General features: G+C 50.7%; 1 protein-coding gene across 1 annotated transcript; it reads left to right on the forward strand.

The window, feature by feature from the left end:
- The first annotated feature begins 9,211 nt into the window (after positions 1-9,211).
- KRT74 (keratin 74) lies at positions 9,212-16,659 on the forward strand. The gene is made up of 9 exons (XM_070788709.1): positions 9,212-9,685; positions 10,283-10,497; positions 10,934-10,994; positions 11,489-11,584; positions 12,063-12,227; positions 13,666-13,791; positions 15,220-15,440; positions 15,927-15,961; positions 16,442-16,659. The coding sequence occupies exons 1-9, from the start codon at positions 9,212-9,214 to the stop codon at positions 16,657-16,659; spliced, it is 1,611 nt and encodes a 536-aa protein (XP_070644810.1).
- The last annotated feature ends 8,224 nt before the right edge of the window (positions 16,660-24,883 follow it).

Raw genomic sequence — 24,883 nt, forward strand, 5'->3', positions numbered from 1 at the left:
AAGGGTAAAATAATCTACCCAATGTCACACAGTAAATGGCAGAGTTGGGGGTCCAGCTCTCAGAGTCCAGTCCATGTTTTCCATGCACAATGCCTCAATACCTGCCAAAGTCCTCACTGGAGAGGAGAGTTGAGCATATGAAAAGGGATAATGCAAGTAATACAGCATCTGGAATACAGTTTGCAGCCAACAGATGTTAGCTGTTACGATAATAATCACTGTTAATGCGTGTTCACAGGGCCTTTGTGTTTACCAGCTGTGCACTGGTCCATGAGCAGTCAATCCAGAGCAGCACTGTGCCCAGAGACCTGACTCAGGTGGGCTAAGTGCGGGGCCAGGGCAAACACTGGGTCTGTTCATTGACACATGTCCCATTCAGTCACAAACTGCTCATTTCCAAGCAGGAAGAGTAACTCCTTGGTGCTGGTATTTTGTGCCTACACCGCCCTCTGCCATCGGCCCCAGGTACTGCACCTTCCGACGCTGTGACTCTGGAGGAAAGACACTTAAAACCAAGACGGTGTGAGACAACCTTAGTCAGGCTCTGTGCCCACCGCGGAGCTGCCAGCTGGAGGAGATGCTGTTTCTCTCCCTGGCATGCCCAGGCAGGCCCCAGCCTCCGTGTTGCCCAGGCCCTGGCTTCTGTCTCCCCTCCTTCTTTCCCATCCCTCCTTTCACACGACTGAGGGGGTGGGTAGGGGCTGTGGTAGTGCTGGCATCGCCACAGCCTGAACCTCTTTACATCTAGTCAGAGGATTCGGGACCTTCCGACAGCTCTTCCTCGATGGGCTGATCCAGGAGTCCTGGGAGGAAGAGCTCCCATCTCTCAGCAGTACTGTGCCCTCGCCTCGCCTGTACTGTGTCCAGGCTCCCGTCCCGGCTGCAAGGGGAACCCTCTGAGACCTCTCACTCCCTAGTGCAAAGGGGCTTGGAGGACGATCTGGGCTTGGAGGCATGGTGAGGCACAGCCAAGGGGCTACAGAGGAAGGAAGGCATCAGAGCTGAACAAAGTCTGGGAAGGCTTCCTGGAGGAGGTGAAGGGGACGTGACTTGTTGGAGACCGGGAGTGTCTTAGACTTTTTAAGCCACCGTTGGCAGCTGCTCTGAGGTTTGAGCTGCGCTTTGCCAGCTGCCTCCTGTTTCCCTTCCAGGGCCGCTACCACTCCTGTTTATAGGACAAGCCCCCTGCTTAAGGCACCATCCCTCAGCCCTTACACTCACGTTTAGCAAGTGCTGCACAGGCCAGCGGAGATGCGGAGGGTCCCCTCTCCTGCAGACCAATTTCCACCACCCTGCCTCTCCCTCCTCACTTGGCGCACATCCACACCACACCACCATGTAGATTCGGTCCTCTTAGAGGTTCATCACTGGAATCCCTCCGTCTTACTTCCAACCCATCCATCCTCTCTCTCAGGGATTCCAGATCCTTCTGGCTGAGACTCCAGATGCAGCCCCAAGTTCTAGATTAAAGCTACTCCCAACTCATTGGACCCAAAAGAATCACAGCTTGGTGGCTGCCGGCTGGAGAGGGATCACCCAGTCTGAGAGGACACACACTGGCAGCCGGCCAGCCAAGAGTATGTTTCTTTTGCTGCTCATCATTACGACTTGGGCAGCTCAGTCTCCCTGCTCCTGTTTCCTCATGTGCGAAGTGCTCAGTCGCTCAGTCATGTCCATCTTTTTGTGACCCCATGGACTTGCAGCCCACCAGGCTTCTCCGTCCATGGGATTTTTCAGGTAAGAATACTGGAGCGGGTTGCCATTTCCTCCTCTTAGAGGATTGTCTAGATCCAGGGATCAAAACTGCATCTCCTGCATGTCCTGCTTTGCAAGGCAGATTCTTTACCACAGAGCCATCAGGATGGCCTCTCCTCATGTGTGAAGTGAAAAAAATAAGGGTATTTACTTAGTAGGATTGGTGTGAAGATGAAATGCATTAAAATGTCCTCAGCAAGCACTCAGCCAGTGATCCCTCCATGCCTACACCCCTGGAATGACTGTCAGAGTAGCTTCCAGCTTGATTCCAATCTCAGGCTGACAGCTCTTCCCTTATTCTGCTTTGCTCTCCCAGCCGACGTTCATTTCCAGAAGGTTCTCTCCCATGGCTGACGGTCCCTCTCAGCCCTCTCCTTGGCTCTCTGTTATGATGTGCAGCTCCACTCCTGCTCCCTGCTACCCCTCTGTTCCCTTTCCCTCAAGTGGGAGCCAGTGCGCCCAGTCTTCTGTGTTCCCTGGCCCACGTTGTAGACCACTCACGTCCTGGTACCACCATTATGTCCAGACGTAATATCCCACTTGCTTCAATGTTGGGGGGAACCATGACACTGGGGAGAGGGGGCTTGGTCTTGAGGCCTCCTTCTCCATGAGGGCAAGTGGATGCAACTCTCTGAAGGGGCTTGGCTGTGGTCTCAGCTCTGGATGGAGGAGCTCACAGGCTGACTCCAGCCTCAGCCCAGCCTGCCTGAGCCTCTAAGTCCGTGGCAGGCTTGTGTCCTGGGGGGTGGAGCTTAGGCCCCTCCTCCCAGCAGTGAGGGGGTTCCCTGTAGCCAGCAGGTAATTCATCCTTTCCACCCAGGCTGATCTCCACTGCGAGGCTAGGGGGTCTCTGCAGCCATAAACATTTTAGGAGTCAGAGTAGGCAGAGAGAGAGAATCAAGAATGAGGAGTCTGTCATGGATCCATAGGGGCTCAGGCCATGCCCGTGCCTCCCTCCGATCCTTCCCCACTCCCTCATTTTCCTCCCTCTCTAGGCTTTGGCTCCTCCCCTCCAGACCAACTCTTCCCTCCCCACCACTCAGGGAGCTAGACAAGCTTCATTTTCTGAAAACACACACTTCTTATTTCTTACACTTCTTTCTGGACATCCTGCTTTCAGATTTTTTTTCCCCTTTCGGCTCCCGCTTTGCCTGTGGTCATCCAAGCCCCTTGGTGCTCCTGCCCTGCTGGGTGTTCCTCCCCTTCTCCCACCCTCTCCTAACTCCTGGCCCCAGGCTTAGTTACAATATGGATACAGGGAAGGGGGGAAGGCTATTCCCCCACACCTGAGGCAGGTGCCCCCAGCCCACCATTCCAGCTTCCCACTACTGGATGGGGTGAGAGTGGGCTGCTCCGTCCCGTTTGGATCAGGTTGCACGAGGCTCCGATGGGAGATAGAGGGCTTGTCATTGGGACAACTGGTTTAATTACAGCCCGCCTTGCAGCCTGTTTGTTTGCTTTGGAAATGGGCAAAGGAAGAGGCGGATCAAGCATCAGACTTCACAGCCATGATGAAAAGATTAAGGCCTTGCCCCCAGCCTGACTGTTCTCTTTCAAAAAAAAGAAGTCACCCCATAAAGGGGTTTGGGGGTTAGAAAAGTACCTTACAAACTTCTTCCAGAAGTGGCTGGGAGTTGCGGGGCAGGGCGGGGCAGTGGGGAGAGGTCTGAGGTAAGGAGATGGATGAAATAATGGAGATACGGGGGCTGGTGGTATTTTGAAAAGAGCAAATGAAAGCCAGCATGTCCTTCCCAGAGCAAGACGGCGCTTGTCTCCACATACCTCAGTGCTTTCGCGCTGAGGAAAGCTCCGGTGATGACTGGGCAGGGGCGGGGGCGGAGTTGTAAAGAGTCCAGAGAGCTTTTCTTTCTAAAAAGAGGACAGAAAGAGAACTAAAGCATGCTTGATGTCCACCTCAGGATCAGGAGTCTCTCCAGCCATAAAAGCCTCAGGAGCCAGAGCAGGAGGAGAAAGAGAATCAAGAATGGGGAGCTTAGTGAGGGATATCCAGGAAGTGTTGAATGCAAAGGACACTCAGGCTGGGAACAGTGAAAACAAGTCTGCAGTCCTCTAAGTCAGAGGGGAGCAGAGCTGGGCAGGGCTCCCAGTGGACAGAGGCCAGAGTGGGCAGAGGTGGGAGGCGGGGGACCATCACTTTCTTTCAAGAGCTCAAAGAGGAAAGATCCAGGGGACTGGAAGTCAGAGTGGAGATCTGGAGAAGTAGGCTCCAGCTTGAGGGTGGTGGGGGGAGGCCAGGAGACCTTTATGATCAAAGGCTCCAACTCACCTGTATAACACGAGCCTCTCCCTTAGATTCGGGCACACACCCACGAATGTCCTGAGGGCTGCGAGGGTTATGTCCAGCAATAGGGCCTGGCGAGAGGGTGAGTGGGGGGCCTGAAATCCAGCTGTGCACCCTGGCAAAGGGCTGCATCTGCCCAGAGGAAGGGGCGCCTTTTTCTAACTGGCACAAAAGCATTTAAAGGCACTGCAGCCACTTGGCTAAACTGCTCTGACATTTGTCTCCTGAGCTGGACCACAGAGAGAAAGAAGGAGATGCTGGTGCTGAGAAGAAGACGTGCGGAAAGCCCCAGACTCAGAGATGGGGTGTGTGGAGACATGGGTAGGAAGTTCTATGAAACCAGTTGTGATAAGGAAGCTGCTGCCAGATTTCAGGTCACTGAACAGCCTCTGCTAAGTTTTAATAAACAGAAGCTTACTACACACTGTCCTTTATACTAATGTGGCACCAAGAAGCAGAAATGTTGACCCTGTTGACTGCCTGTCTGGGTTTTCACTCAATACAGTGCCTTATAACAGGACTTGAATATATGACAGTGGAACTGAATTTATATTGGTGCCATCCAGCTGTTTTCTTAATAATCTGGGAAATTCATGTTAACAGGTGTGTGTTGGGGACAGGAGTCAAGGGAACAGTGGGGATGGCGAGAGGCCAGTGAATTGCTTGACTATGTAAGTTTCAGACTTGGAGAGATGGTCTAACTTCAGGGACCCCCCCTAAAGTACTAGAGAATTTGATACTCTTTACTCTGTGGTGTGGTGGGTGTTGGTCAGGCAACCAACTGTCCAGATTTTCCAGAGCAGTCCAGGTTGTAACATAGAAAGTCCCATGTCCCACTTAGAAAAACCCTCAGTCCTGGGCAAACTGGAGTAGCTGGTTACCCTACCAAATGGTCTTTAGCTGCTTCAGTCGTCTGGCCTGGGGTGCTGGCCCTCATCTTATGTGCCCAGAATTCCCCCTTTCCCACCTTACAAACACGGGACTTTCAGCTTCAGTCTCTGAACATCCTCTTGCACCCACTGTACCCCAGCCAGGTGCCCAGGCCTCTAGACTGCAGCAGTGAACTCGACCCAAGCCTCAGTCCCATCTGCTGTTGGACTTGATACCCTAAGACCTGGGGAATTTCATGTCAGGAAGGTGAAGGGTGTTGGGAGAGGGTATGGGGAGAGAGGGAGAAAAGCAAATGAACTCTCTTGCTTGTTCTAGTTAACTTTGGATGAGGATGGAAAAACAGCCTCCTTTCAAACTGGTTCAGACAGGCTGAGAGTATTTGGTTTCTGCCCTGAGCTCATTTTTGAAAGGAAAGTAGAGAACTCAGCTTCATGTCCTTTCCATTCTGAGGTGCTGTGGTTTGCCCCCAAGTCTTATTACCCATCAAGCTTCCTTCAAGAATCTGTCAAGCTTCTTCTTCTCCCCATTAATTACCTTCTATGAATGCTGGCTTCCTTGACTATGTCTAGGAATAGTCAAATAGACAATGGATTAGAGAAAAAAGACCTTTGGCATCCATTCTCAAACCAATTTGACATGACCTCAGTTATGTCCATTTGGGATTATTTGTGGCACTACTGTCTACTCCCCTCCAGTGTGGTGTGCTCTGCAGACCTCTCCCCTCCAGGAGCAGCTTTCACCAAGATGGCAGGAGATTATGGTGCACATGGGCTCAGCTCCTTCCGGTCTCCCTAGGGTACTTGTCTCCCCCGCATAGTTCTCCTCATGCAACCCAGAGCATGTTCTTTAATCTAAAGCACACGCTGTGAGGTTTCTTCCCTTGAGGACCCTCACATGATTCCACACTATCCTCAGGGAGAAGGGAAATACCTTGGCCTGTTTTGTCATTTTTCTCCTAGCAACCTCTGCTTCCCAAGTCAAACTTTCCCCTACAGTCCACCTGGGCTACTCACTGCCTCTGGGATGCTTGTGCATCTATCCACCTTCCCATTCCCAACCCCCACCTCAGGAAGACCAATATATTTTATTCTGATTTATTTTTAAAGGCAGAATTTCAGTAACAGCTTATCTGAATTACTCATTTAAACACAAGGAATTAAACTATAGCAATAACAACAGCAAAACAACTTTCACGTGCTTATATGCTGTCTCCTCCTGTTCAATTTAAATTTCTTGGAAGGAGAAGGTCTTACCTGTTTCTCTTTCGATGTCTAGCTTAGCTTAGAGCAATTCACCGAGTAGCGTTCAATTTTCTACTTATTGAGTGGACCAATCTCTTCAAGCCTTGGGACACTCATTAGTCCTGTGAACTCAAAGACTGGGGTGTGGACTACGATGAGTAATTAGAGGGTAGCCCGCATGGTGAAGATTGGAACTGTCAGAGATCCTACTGTGTAGCAAAGGCAATTCTCTGCAATTAAGTTTCCTGGGAGGGGCCTCTGTGTTTGGCCACGATCGCCACACTGTCGTCAGGAAGTTCCTCTCTGCCTCCTCCTCTTCCTTCTGTGTTGCAACCACCACGGCCACGACCATCACCATCATCACCATCTTACTGCTCTTACTGCTCTAGACTCTTACTGCTCAGCCCTCAGCACTGGGCCAGGCCCATGCCAGCACTCACTGATTGCTTGCAGAATGAATACAGAGAGAGCAGGGACCCCTAGCCCTGCTCCTGGCTCTCCCCAGCCTGTCACTTCTGAGCATAGATGGGCCCAGTTCATTCTGTAGCATTTTCCTGGGCACCTGAAACTCTGGTTTTGATCTATTCTAAATCTTCTCCAGCTTTGAAGACCTAGTCTCATGCCTTTCCTGTAAATTCTCTTTTGTTGAGGTCCAGCTCCCCTAACAGATTAGGGCTCATACTCCACTAGGCAGTGGAGGGGCACACTTGGCCCAGGAAGAGTCAGATCCCCAGAGTCATGCTGATTTCCCAGCTGGAGCCTCTCAGTGAAGGCCCAGCTATTGGACATTGTAGAATAAAATAGCCCCCATGAAAGTGAGTCTTTTCCTCCCTCTGCCCACCCCCATTTTGGCTGACTTTCTCTCTCAACCTCAGAGTGATGTCTCATCTAGAGCAACCACCTTACATAAGCCCCCGTTTCAGGGACAACCTCCCCTTCCTCTCTCGTCATCTGCTCATCTCAACAATATATAGAAACATGAGTATGCGGAACTCAGAGCCATAGCTGCTGCGCATGCCTTGTGCATCAGAAAGTCTTGCATCCATGGCTTTAACTCTCATCTCCATCACATAACAGGATGGTGATGGTTAGGAATATGGACTTTGAAACCAGACACACTGGAATTCCAGACCCAGTTCCGACTTGCTAGCTGAGTGAATTTGGGCAAGTTCCTTAGCATCTATAATCCTCAGTCTTCAACTGTAGAGTGAATTCAGTAACATGAGGATTAAATTAAAAATCCTTGTAGTGCTCATACAATGTCTGGCACATGTGATGTGACCAATCAACATTGATTCTTTTTGTTACCACAACAGATACTGTTGCTGCTACCACTGCTGCCGTTATTGCGATTACTATCTCAACCCCCCTCTGCCTGGGAGCGCCTAGTCCACGACCCTGCCACAAGTAATCGAAGCCCAGCCTTCCAGAGGTCCTTAACTCCCAGCACACCTCCGATCCTTTGTTCCCAACTTTTCTTATTCCAGAGCTTTATCCAAAGTTAAGTTCTTTGCATAGATTCCTCTCACTGATCTGCACGCTCCTTGGGGGCTGGGACCAGATGATAGCCACCTCTGGTCAAGGGGTTTACATTATTTGTTGACATTCATTCAATAGCACTTGGAATCTGGTTTAGAAAACCACAAGAAACCACTTCAATTACGACTTAGCACACATGCCCTAGGGCTAGGCCCTGCCAAGAAGGACGGGAGACAGGGACCTTGGAGAAACTTCCACTGCTGCCTCTGGGGCTGTTTGGAGAACTTCGTGAGATGAAACCCTCAGAGGAAGCCGTTCTGGGCTATGCACATCCTGCTGTCCCGCTCACGCACTCCCCCTTCCCAGCTGCGGAGAAGCTGTCTGCTATCACTGGCTTCAAATGAGTCAAGGCTCCCGAATTTCATTACTCCTAGCAGAGTCAGAGCTAGGAGATGCCTGCTTTTGGAGTAATGTTTAAACATTTACCTCTACCAGGGCTCCCTGAGATACAAAAAGCTGGTCTCACCTGACCCAAAATTGAATGGCTTCCTAAAGTGATCAAGAAAGGAGCAGAACAGTTACCTTGACTCCAGGAGCGAGACCCATGGGCTTCAGTACCTTGGTCACTGGGCTTGGAACATGTCCCCAGGGAGCGCTAGGGGAGACGTTCTCCCCAGGGGAGGCAATGGCCCACCTCCAAGCCTGCTTCATGGCTCATTTCCTAAGATGCAGCAGATAACCTTGTCCAGGAAAAAAAATTCAGCTGCAGGAACTACCAGCTACCTGAAAAGATTCTGTCTGTTGAGATGGCAATGTTGAGGTAATCACCACCCAGTCTCTGCCTCGTACAGAAATGTCCAGACGGTCCCCTGCTGGGTGGCATGCAGACTCTATATGGTCATTTCCACTACCTTCCTGAGGTCCGTTCCATTACTAGACAGCTGTGGTCCTTACAGTGACCCAGAGAATGAGCCCTGGAACTTCTTTCTTGGACTTAGATCTTTGAAGACATGCATCACATCTTTTCTGAATTTCGTCTTCTCTGGTGCAAACACCACAGCTCCTCAACAGGACCAACAAAGAGAGGGGTAGGTTCTTTAGGGCGGAAAGCTGGGGTTTTCTGATGAGCTTTCTCTGGACAAAGCTGGGCATTTCCCCGGCTTCTTACTGACAGATAAGCAAGAAAGAGGCAGCCCTGGAAAAAATTAAGCTCGGAGATCTCTGAAGGGGATAACTCTCCAGGTCCCTAATTAGGATCACAGATAAACGCCTGATTCGACCACTCCAGTCTGCAAGGGCAGCGTATTCCGCTCACTATCAGAAGAGCTTTGTTGCTGCAAAGGGCTTGGAGATGTCTGTTCCACAAATTGCCCATGGCCTCAGGACCTTCAGCAGGGAGAAAGCAGATAGAGGAGCAACACCCTTTTCCGGTGTTCAGGGATGGACAGAATAAAAGGGAGCGGTGCTCTGGGTGCCCCATCAAAGGTTCTCTCTCCATTGGTGACTGCTTTACTCCAGCATTGTCACCCCCAGCTCTGGCACCATGAGCCGGCAACTGAATATCAAGTCTGGTGGTGACAAGGGGGGCTTCAGTGGGCACTCGGCGGTGGTGCTGAGGAAGGTTGGGGGCAGTGCGGCTTCTTACCGCGCACCCAGCAAAGGAGCTGGTGCTGCCTTTGGAAGCCGAAGCCTCTACAGTCTCTGTAGAGGGGATCTCTGTGTTCCCCTCAAGGTGGTTGGCAGCAGTGTTCGGACTGGAGGTTACAACTTCAGGCTTGGCTCTGGGTATGGAGGGGTCCGGGCCAGCAGCTTTGCCGGCAGCATGTTTGGCAGTGTGGTCCTGGGGCCTGTGTGCCCATCCATGTGCCCACCTGGGGGCATCCACCAGGTCACTGTCAACAAGAGCCTCCTGGCTCCCCTCAACGTGGAGCTGGACCCGGAGATCCAGAAGGTGCGCGCCCAGGAGCGGGAGCAGATCATGGCTCTGAACAACAAGTTCGCCTCCTTCATCGACAAGGTGGGTCTCCCAGGTGGATAAGACAGTCCAGCGAGCTGTGCGTGATCCCCTTCCCCTGGCAGTGCACAGGGCACTGTGGATGGAAAGGTTGCTGCTGGATCTCATGAAGGGCTCTGTGATCATAGCACAACCTGTGAGCTAGGTAGCATGAAGGAATAAATGAATGTGTTGCTTTCTTTTACAGAGAAGGGTGGAAATTTTGGTAAAAGGTAGCCCTACCTTGAGGAAGAATTGATGGGAATCTGGAGGTCAACTGGACCTCTAGCCCTTCAAGGCAGATGCAGGGCTGATAGAACCATCACTATTCAGAGGGAAGGGCTCATGGTACAGAAGAAACACTTAGCTGAGACAGAGGAAGAGCATCTCCTGGGGCTGGGTCAGGCAACAGAAGCAGGTATGGAATCTCCTTCTTCAATGAGTTTTCAGTGACTGGTTTTGCCTGAAAGGCTACAGAATGAATTGTAAAGGGTCTTGTTCGCATGGAATTCCATGAGTGGGGAGTCAGGACTGGAGCCAAATGTCTTTAGAAAAATCTGTATAACCTGGTAGGGTCCATGGTGTTTTTCCACGGGACTTGTAGCATCCATCTGATTCCAGGTGAGGTTCCTGGAGCAGCAGAACCAGGTGCTGGGGACCAAGTGGGAGCTGCTGCAGCAACTGGACCTGAACAACTGTAGGAAAAACCTGGAGCCCATCCTCGAGGGCTACATTGGCAACCTGCGGAAGCAGCTGGAGATGCTATCTGGGGACCGGTTGAGGCTGGACTTGGAGCTGAAGGGCATGCGGGACCTGGTGGAGGACTACAAGAAGAGGTGAGTGGGTCCAGCCAAGGTCGTGGGTCATGTTCCCAGAGGCTTCTGGGATCATCCAGTCTCTGTGCCAGTTTTTAGGAGGGGAGGGAGCAAGCACCAGGGTCAAGGGCTCACATGCCTCCTCTGACTGTGAAGGAAGGACCACCCCTATTTGATGAGAACTTCCTACCTGGTTAATGGGAAGGAGTTCCTTTGCTCATTGATCCACCAATGGGTTCAGTGACTGGTTTGGGGCACCTGGATATTTTCCCAGGGTCCAGAGAATAGAATGTTAATGAGGCAATTCAGGGACACAGGACTGCCACCACCAGCCCCTGCAGTGCTCCAGCAGATTCTGTGGGGACTCTGCATCCGCAGCACTTGCCTGGTCAGTGTGAAGAGGGGGTCACCTGGCCAAGGGAACTGAGACCTCTGTATCTTCTCTCCTTGCCCACAGGTATGAGGTGGAAATTAATCAGCGCACAGCAGCTGAGAATGATTTTGTGGTGCTCAAGAAGGTAAGAGCGAGAAGAGCCTATGGACTCTGTTTTCCCTCGAATCCCCATCCTAACCAACCCTGCTTGGGACTCCAGCCCTGGTCTTCTTCTGGGAAGGGGCTGGTACCTGAGTAGAGATGGAGTCATATTCTGGCCTCTAGCAAGGTAGAGAGGACACACGCCTAGGATATGGGTGGAGACAGATAGGAGAGAATCATGGTCTGGGAATTGGAAACCTCTGGCTCAGCTTGGCCTTCCTGTTGTGACTTGAGGAAATTCACTCTACTTCTCTGAGCTTCCTTTCTTCCAGATGTAACAGAAAAAGAGCAGCCCCCACTTCTTTATTTATCCCCAAAGATCCATAAGAGAGAAAGCCAGTATTGAGGGTTTTTATTCACCAACCTGCTTCCCTTGGTGGGCAAAAGATAGGAAGTTAATTGTCTTTTAGGGCAAGGACAGGGCACCTGGTGGGATGTGGGTGATATTGACCAATGGCTCTGGGTGCCTCTCGGCAGGATGCAGATGCAGCCTACACAGTCAAGGTGGAGCTCCAGGCCAAAGTGGACTCTCTGGACAAAGATATCAAGTTCCTTAAGTGTCTGTATGATGCGGTGAGGACACCCCCCCCCCCCTCCCCTTCCCCACCTCTTTCCACCTGAGAGATTCCCTGGCTCTTCCAGGGAGATGCTAATAAGAATGACTGAGGATAAACAGAATTAAGGGTGTTTTGATGGGAAGGTGCAAAACCCTGCACTGGGAGGCCATGGAAGTATAGGATCCTGGTCCCTGGAAGCCATATTCACAGGAAAAAAATCTCACTGGGGCTGTGATAATGACCTTGGCAGTAGGCAGGTAAAAATGGCCCCATGAGGTCCTAGATGCCTGATACTGTGAATTGCAAGAAATGCCTCCCATGGCCTGCTACCCACATGGGGTGTATCCTGATGTGTGAGCCTTTTCCTCAGCTCCAGCAGGCATTTCTTCCTCCACTTTGGCCCATTCTGCCAGGCACCACAGGCCCAGAAGTCTGATGGGCAGAGGAGGGAGGTGGGGGAAGGACCCTGACTCTGTCCTCACCTCTCAACTCAGGAGGTGGCCCAGATCCAGACTCACACCAGTGAGACCTCTGTCATCCTGTCCATGGACAACAACCGTTACCTGGACTTGGACAGCATCATTGCCGAGGTCCGAGCCCAGTATGAGGACATCGCCCTGAAGAGCAAGGCTGAGGCTGAGGCGCTGTACCAGAGCAAGGTGAGGACTGATTGGGTCTCTCTCCTCCACCAGCCTTCCTTTCCTGGGAAGGGACACCTCCACCAATGGATGTGAGACATCCCTTAGGAGATGTGTTGAATGAAAGAAGGGTTATAATCAATGCCATAGCGACATTCTACTCAAAAAGAATTCTTGGCAAAAATCGTTATCAAAGATAAGCCATAAAACTGGGTAGGCATTTCCAACAGAGAGGGATAGGCCATCCTCTGATGGAGGAACGAAGCAAGGTGCTCTTGCTGTAAAATAGGGATTAGGTCATGTCACCATGGGGAAGAAGGAGAGTAACAAATATGGAGGAGAGTAGCTATGGGTGACCTGTAGTGGGACAGGGAGTAAAGAAGAGGGTGCCATGAGCTTCCCTCTGATCAGTGTGGAAGGACTTCCAAGAAGAAGAAGTGGGATTCTAGGAGCATTCTGGGGGATGGCACTTACGCTTTGAAGTAAAACCCTTCTAGGCTGTCACTGAGAAGACCGTTTACCTGGGGGCCCTATGGGGCTTCGCACCTCCCAGCTTTCTTGGCCATTAAATCCCACCAACAGCAAGGACCACAGGTTCTTTGTTCCCTGTCCAGGGCTGTGTCATCCTCTCTTTTCTGAAGGACTGGCCAAGGGTGAGGGGAGGATCTGAGCTACAAGTCCTGAGCCAACAATCCCACCACCTCCAGGGTACATGCATGCAGTCCTTAGCCTTGGCCCTTCACCCGTCACTAAGGAAGGATTGTAGGGGAATGTAAATTTCATGGGACCAGGGACCTCACCCACACTGCTCACCTCTGTATCCCCAGTACCTAGAACAGAACCTGGCCTTTAAAAGATCCCTCTATAAAGAGGTGCTAAATCAATGGAGAGGTTCAGAATTCTTCTATTTTGGAAAGTGAAAGTGTTAGTCACTCAGTCATGTCCGACTCTTTGATACCCCATGGACTGTATGTGGCCCTCCAGGCTCCTCTGTCCATGGAATGTTTCAGGCAAGAATATGAGATTGGGTAGTCATTCCCTTCTCCAAGGGATTTTCCTTACCCAGGGATCAAACCCGGTCTCCTGCATTGCAGGTGGATTCTTTACCAACTGAGCCACCAGGGAAGCCCTATTTACTTTGGAAGTGCTTAATACATGCAAACTGCATTTTCCCTTTATCCTCCCCCAGAAAAGATTAGTCAGGGAGATGAGAAAGGAGGATAGGCCCAGCAAATAGATTTCTGCTTAGAGAAACAGGTGGACTTCTTGGTCAGAATCAGCTCCAAACAGCTGGAAGGATAACCCAGGTCATGGCTCTATCACCTCCTGCCGCAGAGCTATCTCCCCCGGGTTGCTCCAGTGGTGGAAGGGTTTGCTCAGGACACTTTCTTTGCCTGGGGTGGTGAGGGATATAGGGGGTGTCCTGTCTCATCACCAACTTCCTGTCTCTGGAAACCAGATCCAGGAGCTGCAGCTGGCAGCTGGCCGGCACGGGGACGACCTGAAACACACCAAGAATGAGATGTCGGAACTGAACCGGCTCATCCAGAGGATCCGCTGTGAGATTGCAAATGTGAAGAAGCAGGTGGGCAGCAAGCCCACAGAGAGCCCTGAGGTCGGGCTTCACCCTCTGTGAGGGAGAGACTGGAGCCCATCCTTGAGTGAAAAGCAGATGTCCCCTTCCCAACTTGGGACTCTCTGGACCATTGATGGTCCCTCTTCCTCGCCATACCTTGGGACCCGTACACTCAGAGCTGGCTCCCTGCTCAGAACTGGAGGGGCCTTGTACTTATTTCACCAGACTCTCACAGATCAGATAAGGAATCTGGGCTGGAGAGAGGAAGGGGCTCTCCCAGGGTGTCCAGCTGGTTATTAGGATTAGAATTTAGGTTTCCTTTCTTTTTTCCATCTTTCGCAGGCCTTTTCTGTGTGCAGTAAACCTGCCCCATGTCCCCTTCAGGTATGCCGCTCCAAGGGCAGGCCCCACACCTCTTCCTCCCACTGGACACTCAGCGCATGTAGGGCTGGGGGGGCCTCTCCTTGGGACCCTCAGTGGCCAGTTAAGGTCCTCCTCTCACTGCTGTCTCTGGGTGACCAGTGAGGATGATGGCAGATGAAGATGCTCTGGGTTGTCTGCTGGGGGACCCTGTCTTGTCTGAAAGCAGAAAAACATCATATCTTTGGGGAGATGATTTTAAGGGGGTAGGGAATCCTTCCCCAATTGACCCTGGCAGGTCAACTCTGCCCAGTGATAGAATTGCCAAACCCAGAAGAGCTGAGCCGGCTCTCCTTCCTGCACCCACACAGCCTTCCAAGCCACGTAATGTGGGGAATACGGGGCCTGCTTTCCAACTCGACACGTGGCTGATTCACAAACTCTATGAGGACCGTTTCTCCGCCTGGTAGTATTTGCCATCACAGTGCCACTGGATGTTTTTCAGGGTCCAAATGCTCTGTCTGAGGCCATGGATATAACCTCAGGCCCTTAACCTCTTGTTGTATGGGAAGGTTCCCCTAATCCATTCAGGCCAGACTTGGGGAGCATTTAGATAGACCCTCCCTGCAGAGTGCTAGAATAGTCCAGAGATGTACACTGTTGGGTGCTAACGGGTAGGAAGGGCCCCTGCTGGGAGACACCCTGCGGGTAGGGGTCTTGGCACGCTGTCGGATTCTTGGAGGCTCCAGGTTGGGGTCTCAGTGTGATTCTCCAGGACGAGGTGGACTTGAAACCGACAGCCACTGGTTTCAACCTCAGGCACTAGACAACTTGCGAACATCCAAGTCTCTTCTTGCGGTCCTGAAATCCAACTGCTCTGACAGCTTTTCATGGGCCTTTAAATATCCATCTACAAAAGAAAATAGAAGCGACTCAGATACTGTGTTGGCTCTGCAGCAATTACTTGCTACCACCTTGGACCTCATCTGTAAAGTGAGGGGGGTTGGTACCTAACCGTTAAGATCTAAACATTGCTCTGGGTTCTGATGGTCTTCCCGCCCGTCCTTTGCTTTTCAGTGTGCCAATCTGGAGACGGCCATCGCCGATGCCGAGCAGCGGGGAGACAGTGCCCTGAAGGATGCCAGGGCCAAGCTGGATGAATTGGAGGCTGCCATGCACCAGGCCAAGGAGGAGTTGGCCCGGATGCTGCGTGAATACCAGGAGCTCATGAGCCTGAAGCTGGCCTTGGACATGGAGATCGCCACCTATAGCAAGCTGCTGGAGGGCGAGGAGTGCTGGTGAGCGGGGCAAGGAAGATGCCACAGTGGGGGCGGGGGACTGTGGGTGGCTCCCTGCTGGGCAAGGGACCATTTAAGAGGTAAAATAGGAAAGACAGCAGTGCTCATGACATGAGCACAGAAGGGGGCTGTTTGTTGATTGAGCTTAGCTTCCTGCAAGAGGAGGTCAGATGTGAAGCACAGGTGGTTGGGTGGTGGCATGAAAAGAGCCAGTGGGGTCAGACAGACCTGGATTTAATCATTCGCTTTGCCATATGTCAGCTATGTGGTCTTGGTGTCTGTAAATTTTATTATTTATTTGCTCATCTGTAAATGAGCAAATAAATAATCCTCCATTTTATGGAGGATTGTAATCTCCGTAAAATGAGGTTGTTTTAAGGATGAATTCAAATGATAGGCATATAAAGGCAGGAACCCATCAAAAGGCTCAGCTGAACTAGACACTTTCCTGAGGTTTTTATCCTTCTCTAACTTTCTGTCTTGCAGGATGTCTGGGGAGAATCCCTCCTCTGTGAGCATTTGTGAGTATCCCCCAGAGATGGGTTGAGTTGGGGATTCTGACTGGACTGGAAAGCTGGGGACCACAAGATAATGTGGTATTACCTCCAATCATTGTCTCACCTCATCTGGGGGCTCTTAGTACTGTCTCAGGAAGGTTTCTCTGGCTTCAGAGAAAGTCTATTTGCCTTCTGTCCCAGGGAATCAGTGACTGAGGTCATGCCAACCCCATTTCCTTCCTGTGTCTCTCTTCTGGGCATCGTCATCCCAAGAAGGGGTTGAGAATACGGACCTGTGAGACAAATGGTCCTAGACTCTTTAGGAGGGCAGGGACCATTCTATCCCAGGTTGTCCTCGCCTCGCACAAAGCTTGCAGTGTAACTGGATCTTGACCCATCCTTGCAGTGTTTTTTGACCGCCAAGGGTCGCTGTGGGATGAAGGGGGTGGCTCGCTGAGTGATGCTGTCATCCTTCTTCCCCTGTTCTGGGTCCTTCCACCACAGCCGTCATCAGCAGCAGTGCAAGCAGCTTCGGCTACCACCCTGGATCCTCGGCCAGCACTGACTTTGGGGCCAGCACCATGGCCAGCACAGGGACCAGCAGCTCCAGCAGCACCCAAAGCTGGCAGACCAGGGCCAAAGGGGCACGAGTGGGAGACCCCAAGGACTCCCAAGACAAGAGCACCCCAGTCAGCAGCCGGGCAAGGAAAGCTGCCCGGTAAAGCCCCTCAGCTTTAAGGGTTCTCTCAGCTGCTGGGAGAAGAGATGCTCTTGCCTTGCCACCTCACTTGGAGATGTCTGGCACAGCCCCCACTTCCCGAGTCCTAGGACCACCCGTGGTACGTGCGGCCACCCACATGCACTGTGGCCTGTCTCACTGTCAAGTTCTGGTTGGCCTCATCCTCTCCCGTTTTCAGGTCACATCTGGACTTAGTGACTTCCTTCTTCCCTGCTGCCCTCGGCTGCTAGGAGACTTATGGACACAAGCTATAATTACCTTCTTGGCCCTGGAACATCCCTAAGAACATCCCTAGAGAGAGAGGAGAGTAGGGAAGAAAAAGAGAGGAAGAGGGCGAGGGAGGGCAGGATAGTTTTCTCTATGCTTTGGTGGAGTCAGCAGTTGTCCGAAGGCTTACTTTGCAACCTGGAGGCGGTAGCAACTCCTATATGTTAAGCACCAACTACATCTATTGCCTTTAATTCTCATCCAATTATGCAAAGTAGATGCAATAAGCATCCTCGGGACAGAAGAGACCCCCCCCCATCCTCTGAGTGACTGTGGAACTTGCCCCCTTCACTCCCTGGGTGCTAGGGTCAGGAGTTGAGCCCAGGCCTGGTTGACTCCAGGGTCCATGTGCTTTTACACGCCACTGTTTCTTTAATGAAGGGAATGTCAAACTCACTATTATTTTGATGCAGGCAGCAGACTTAAGTTGCCTTTCTGTCAGTGGCTATGTGTTTATCTTTGGGCCTCTCTCTGGGGCTGTGTCCTGCAGTAGCTTCTGATTCTCAATTCCTGCTGCCAGGAGCTGTGTTCAATGAGGGAAGCTTGCTTTGTCTCTGGTGGTACCACCCAGCCCAGAAGTCCTGGTTCTTGTTGTAAATATTTCTAAGGATGGAGGCACCTGGTTCCTCCTTGCCTTGACTGAAGGATTCTGAATTTCTGCCACATGTTCAATAAACTGTCCTTGAGTAATGTCCAAGGTGCATGCCTGTCAACGTTTCAATTTTTCCAAACTGCCCATCTCTGATGATGATACATTCCATCTCGCTCACGGGCACAAGCCTTTCAGGAACCTGGAGGCTGCTCTGGAGGTGAACTCAGACCAATGGGGGAAACAGACACACACACAAAGCCACACACTCATACAAATCAGGGAAGGGCAGCCCAGTGCAGCAATGCTGAGAAGTGATCTGAACAGGGAAGCTAAGCAAGGAAGGCTTCCTGGAGGAGGAGGAGAGTTTAATCAATTAATTAGAAAAGTGAGAACATAGGTTCTTAAAAAGAATTTTTTTTTTTTTTAAATCCCATGGGCAGAGGAGCCTGGTAGGCTGCAGTCCATGGGGTCACAGAGTCAGACACAATTGAGTAGAAACATGAGGGTATATATAAATTAGATAACTGGTGGTGGTGGTTTAGTTGCTAAGTCGTGTCCGACTCTTGCAACCCTGTGGACTGTAGCCCGCCAGGCTCCTCTGTCCATGGGAATTTTCCAGGCAAGAATACTGGAGTGGGTTGCCATTTCCTTCTCCAGGGGATCTTCCCAACCCAGGAATTGAACCCAGGTCTCCTGCATTGCAGGCAGATTCTTTACCAACTGAGCTATGAGGGAAGCCCTCTTAAAAAGAATTTAAATCACACCATCACAGTAAGTTTCGGCTTAGGTTTTGTGTGCTGGTCTTGTTGGTTGGTGGGTGGGGTGGGTGGGAGGTGAACAGATTTGGCAGTAGATTCTTAGATATGGCATCAAAAGCTCAGGCAACCAAAGAGAACATACAGAAACTGGACTTCCTCAAAATTAAAAATTTCTACACATCAAAAGGCATTACAAAGAAAGTGAGAAGATAATTTACAGAATGAGAGAAACTATTTGCAAATCACGTATCTGATTAGAGTCTAGTACCCAAAACATTGCTTTTGAACTGTGATGTTGGAGAAGGCTCTTGAGAATCCCTTGGACTGCAAGGAGATCCAACCAGTCCATCCTAAAGGAGACCAGTCTGGGGTGTTTATTGGGAGGACTGATGTTGAAGCTGAAACTCTAATACTTTGGCCACCTGATGCGAAGAGCTGACTCATTTGAAAAGACCCTGATGCTGGGAAAGATTGAAGGCAGGAGGGAAAGGGGACAACAGAGGATGAGATGGTCGGATGGCATCACCGACTCAAAGGACATGAGTTTGGGTAAACTCCGGGAGTTGGTGATGGACAGGGAGGCCTGGCGTGCTGCAGTCCATGGAGTCACAAAGAGTCGGACACGACTGAGTGACTGAACTGAACTGAACCCAAAACATATAAAGAACTTTGACATCTCAATAACAAGAAGACAACCCAATTAAAAGCAAGCAGAGGAATCCAATGGACCTTTCTTCAGAGAAGACACACAAATGGCCAACAAGCACATGAAAAGATTCTCAACATTATTAATCATCAGGAAATTCAAATCCAAACCACAGAGTGGTACCACTTCACATTCACTAGGACAGCTGTAATAAAAAATAATAGAAAACGAAAACCGTTGATGAGCTGTATGTGAAACCGAACACTCTAAAACTCCTAAAGGAAAACATAGGCAGAACACTTTCTGACATAAATTGCATAAATTGCAGCAATATCTTCTTTGATCCATCTCCCAGAATAATGGAAATAGAAACAAACAATGAACAAATGGAATCTACTTGTACTCAAAAGCTGGGAGTCACCATTTCCTCCGTTCTTAAAAAAGAATGTAATAAAAACAAGGCAATCGGCTCTCACATGTGTGCCACTAACAGAGAGGAATGGACACTTGGAGGTCTGACAGTGATAGCTAATCTAAGATGGGGCCTGTTGTCAGGTGGACTGTCATCAGAAACCTGGGTACACAGGTAGACACGTGCTCATCAGCCCACAGACTCAAGCCTGTGGAAGAGACTCAAAATATTTAACCACTGGTTTAATTAGGCACTAACCCATCACAGAAGGTGTCAGCCACAGGCAACTGAGACAGCCATGCTGGTCACTACTGGCTGGACACCATTCTGCTTAAGTTTGTATTCACGACCACCCATATGAAGATGTGGGCCCCCACACGGCCTCTGACACCTATGGGAACAGGTCTATGAGCTGGTGAGCAGTGCTTACAATTCACACCATAAGCCCGGAGACTGGGGCCAAGGAGCAGAGAGCATCGTCCAGCCTCAGGGGGACCTGTTAGGCTGGAAGGATGCACAGAGCACCTGGGCAATAGGGTTGTGTGCAGAAAGCTGTGGCTGCCCTAGGGAGGGCTCAGGGGAGGTTTCTTAGAGAGGGGTGTTTTTGTTTGTCTTAAAGGATAGGACCAGTCTGCCTTGGTGGGCAGGAGGCTGGGAGAACAGCCCAGGGCATGTCATCAGGGGAAAGCATGATGCATGTGAGAAACATACAATTGTCTCATAAGCACCCCACCCAAGTCCTGAAATTATATTGTCCTCAAAAGAGCAAAACAGGCTAAGGAGAGTAGGGGTCAGATCTGCTTGGAGAGTCAGGGACAGGAAGGAGAGAGCGCGAGGAGTTGGTGCTGCTGAGCTCAGCTTCTCACACGCTTCAGGGCGGGCATGTACACTGGACATTTGCACACAGGAAAGCCAGGACAGTGCAGAGGCGAAGAGCACAGATGGCAGCCAGGCAGCTTACCTCAAATCCTGGTGCAACTACTCACTAGCTCTGCAACTTCCAATAATTTACTTAACTTCCTGCGCTTCAGTATCTTCATCTGTAAAATGGGGATAATAACAGTACCTGCCTCACAGGACTGAAGTGAGAATTAAATGAGTTAATATGTATGTAGTGCTTAGAGCAGTGTCCTGCAGAGCCCGTGCTGTGTGTTCGCCAGGATCATTACCATCATCATTATTATTTACAAGATGCCTCCCATCCACCTTGGGGAGCAGGCGGAGCAGGTATTAGTACCCCCTGTTTTAGAGATGTAGAAACAGAGGATTAGGAAGTTGGGAGACCTACCCGTGGTCACATGGCAGGACCAGGGCCTGGATGCACAGAGTCCTGAGTCCACATACCTTGCCAGAGGCTTGGGGTGGGCTAGAGAAAGGAGATGACCAGCAAAGCTCAAAGGAGATGGTCTTGGCCACGGAGTTGAGCAAGGAGGAAATGAGGGGGATGGGGCAGCCCTGGAAGGCACCTCTCTGGCAACCAAACAGCAGGGTGGGAGCAGAGCCAAGTGTTTGGGAGGACAGTCTTCCTTGGCTTTTATACCCCGGCTCCTCTGGCATGAACTCACTTTCGGCCTTGCCAGCTGCAAACCTGCTAAACAGCTGTCCTGCCCCCAGATGGATGGCTCTGACCATGGCCAAGTCCCCCAGGAACTGTGCTCTAACTGTCAGGCTTGGGACTGAGTGCCCTGCCTGCCTGAAACTATAGGAGGATGTAGGGGGATAAAGGGGGTACTTGTGCAGGATTCACAGACAACATGCTCTTTTCCTGAGTCCGTCTGCTGAGCAGGGCTGGCAGGACCAGAGCTGATGTCATCCAAATAGCCCAGCTCTCTGCTGCTGTTAAGTTGCTTCAGTCGTATCCAACTCTATGCAGCCCCATGGACTGCAGCCTACCAGGCTCCTCTGTCCATGGGATTTTCCAGGCAATTGTACTTGAGTGGAGTGCCATTGCCTTCTCCAAAATAGCCCAGCTCATTCTCCTTAATTCTGGAGACAATTATTTGCTCCGAGAACCACCTGCCCCTTTCTCAGCACCTCCAGCCTCCCCCACCCAACTCCTATATCAGCTAGATTCTGCTTCCTCAAACATGTGTGGCTCAGACTCTGTCTGGCTCAAGAGCCCTCAGTGGCCCTATCGCTCGCCCTGTCCCATGCACAGGGTGGGATCCAGGGTCCCTCAACCCACGGTCTCCCTTCACTCATAATCACACCGGCCTGAAGGGTCTTTGCCTCACAAATGCCCTTCCTTCTGCCAGCCTGGGTTGCTTTTGCTACTCCTCAGGAAGAGCCTACCCAAGCCTTTTTTCCTTGAAAGAATGACATTCAAACCCCTTCCTCCGGGTAGTCCTTGTGGATCCAGTGTCCCCAGGTCTTGCCTCTCCTCTGTGCATTCCCTTTTCCTTTCACCCAGCAAATACCCTCTTGGATTGTACTAGATCTTCTAACTCTTCTCTTTCTCAAACCTTCTCTGGAGGCTTATAGGACCCCAGAATGCTGAGAATGGGGAGCCAATGGATCCTGCGGAGACCATGAAATCACATGAATGTGCAAAACTGATCATTCTCACAGATGTAGAAACAAAAACATAAAGAAAGCTACAGATTATTCGTGTAAATTGAACAAAACATTTGGTTATAAAACCAAGAGCCATATAAATGTGATTCATTTAACAAGCAATTTAAAATTTCTTTGAACATTCAAGCTAGATGTTCTTGGTAATCTGGGGGTTTGAGTCTCTGATTGAACATACTTTCCCCACCAATTCACAGGTGAGTAAAACTGCAGCTCAGAGACCTCCATGCCTGGCCCATCATCTCTCAGAATTTAATTCCCACCTGGAAAACTGGGCAGGGCTTCCCAGGTGGATCAGTGGTAAAAAGAATCCGCCTGCCAATGCAGGAGACATGGGTTCCATCCCTGGGTCGGGAAGATCTCCTAGAGAAGGAAATGGCAACCCACTTTAGTATTCTTGCCTAGAAAATCCCAGGGACAGAGGAGCCTGGCGGACTACAGTCCATGGGGTTGAAAAGAGTCAGACATGACTGAGCAACTGATCACACACATACAGACAGAAAGCAGCCACCCCAATACTGCAAAGGGCATGAGGGGAAGATGAAGACGGGACATGGGACGTGGTAGATCCCATCCTGTCTCCTTTACCAGCCTCCCCAGGCAGGGGACTCTGTCTCCTCTTGCCCGTAAGTTTCCCCAGGTCTCAGTTGAGTCTGGGGCAGGGCCTTTATAACCTTGGTGAACTATAGCTCTGAGCCGATTTTCTTTAGTACCTCCCTTTATCCCTGCGGCCAAAACACCAGTAAGCACCCCAGGAGCCCCACCTGGGCCCATCCTTCCTGTGAGTGGCCCAGAATGTTCCTCCTTCCTCTTCTATCATCCGCATCAACAACATTGGGTGTTGCATTCCTAATGGCCAGTATCTAATTAACTAATTTATACTAAGGTGTTAATGACTTGTTAATAGCTTGATGAGATGCTTTTTCCAGGAATTCAGAAACTAAGTTCTCTGAGGGCAGAATGCCTTTTATTGCCTCCCTCAGCACTTGGTAGGTGCTCAGTGAGTGTTTGATAAAGGGATCAGTATCAATATATTTGGGCTTCTCCTGGTGGTTCAGTGGTAAAGAATCCCCCTGTAATGCAGGACCCACAGGAGACGCAGATTCGATCCCTGGGTTGGGAAGATCCCCTGGAGAAAGGAATGGCTACCCAGCTCAGTATTCTTGCCTGGAGAATCCCATGGACAGAGGAGCCTGGAGGGCTACAGTCCCTAGGGTCACAAACAGTTGGACATGGCAGAAGTGACTTAGCATGCACACATCAATATACTTAATATTTGAAAAATGCTTCCTGTCAAGTCTTATAGCTAGAAACACTTATTAGACAGTGGTTATTATTATTTCTAATGGAGAATTTTCCATTATCAGAGATGGTCTGAACAGAGAGATTCCTGGAGCCTAGGACCTTTGGGAACACCACCTACTCCAGGTCCCCCAACAGCAGATAACACTGTATGGGAATGTGTTGATCCAGACATCCTCTTGCTGAGGAAAGGAAGGGGAGAGAGAAGCAAAGTAGAGGACAGACTGACTCCTAAATTCTACTTTTGGTCATTGATTAATGTGTATTGAGCATTGAGATACACCAGGCAGTTACCAAGGATTTACATGAATTAATACATGTAATCATCACAACTACCTCATGAGAAATCTTTTTTTTTTTTTTAATGTATTTATTTTTCTACTTGTTTTGGCTATACCATGCAGCATGCAGGATCTTAGTTCCTTGGCTGGGGACTGAACCCATACCCCCTGCAATGGAAGCATGCTATCTTAACCACTGGACTACCAGGGAAGTCCATCCATGAAGAATTGTGATCCCATTTAGAGCTGGGAAGCAGAGGCTTCAAGAGGTGAAGCCGTGCTGGGTGGTAGCATGGGACTGAGACCTTGGGAGCCAGCTCCTGGAGCCTGGGCTCTTACCTGGTGCCATTGAGGCAGATGCAAGTGCAGAGGCTCCCTGAAGTGCACCATCCCAGCAGTTTGGTGGCTGTTCAAACCACTGTCAATCCTCTCACACCTGGGAAGGATGTCCAGAGGCTAGTCCTGTGCCGAGGGAAGATACAGAGGGAGGAGTCAACTGGGGGCCATGGAACCCTCTCCCAGGCCCCTGGCCCTAGGGAACATGGCAGCCTCCACACAGCAGTCAATGGACAGAGGAGTCCTGGATTTGGGGCTAAATCCAGGAGTTTAAGCAGGATTTTGAAAGACTGGAAGGATTTGGACCAGAAGAGATGGGGGGAGAGGGTGTTTCAGGCTGGGTAAGAACAGTTTGGTAAAAATTTGAAGGTATTTGAAGATGAGCCCTGTAGGTGTCCTTGGCAGAGCAAAGGAGCAGCCAGGAAGGTTGCTGGATGGGGTGGAGTCAGGGTGGCAGCTGCAAGGACCCTGAAGGCTGTGCTAGGAAGCCGCCATGCCTACCAGAGAAACACACAGCCAGTGAAACCATCGAGGGGACCACCCTCGTGTGAGGACTGGGTTCCAAGAGCTGAGAAAGGCCTTGAGTGCGCACCACTAGCTCCGGGCACACTGCCTGACACATGGTGCACAGTGGAGATTCACTGAGGGAGAAGAGGAGGGGCGGAGGTGCCTACTAGCGGGTGTCTGGGAAATTTCTACCCTCCTTAGGAAGGAAGACGCAATGACACGCGATGCAGGCTTCAGAGGAAGCTCATGGGAACTGCCCGCAGAGTCCCTATCCTTCTGGCACACGGCAAGAACATGCCAAGGGGTGAGGGAGATAGGAGAGTCAGACGTGGGCTCTGCTGGCCCAGGAAGACCTCCAGGAAGAGGCTGAGAGGAGGGAGCAGCAGAGCAAGAGGGAGAGAAGAAAGGAGGGATGGAAAATGGAAAGGAGGGATAAGGCAGGATGGAGACAGGAGATGGGAGGAGAGAAGGAGGGAAAGAGAAATTCTGGTGAACCACGCAGACAAAATGGCAGGGGGAGGCTGGGAAGGAGCAC

This window comes from Bos indicus, chromosome 5 (genome assembly GCF_029378745.1).
Source record: "Bos indicus isolate NIAB-ARS_2022 breed Sahiwal x Tharparkar chromosome 5, NIAB-ARS_B.indTharparkar_mat_pri_1.0, whole genome shotgun sequence".
Taxonomy (NCBI): Eukaryota; Metazoa; Chordata; class Mammalia; order Artiodactyla; family Bovidae; genus Bos; species Bos indicus.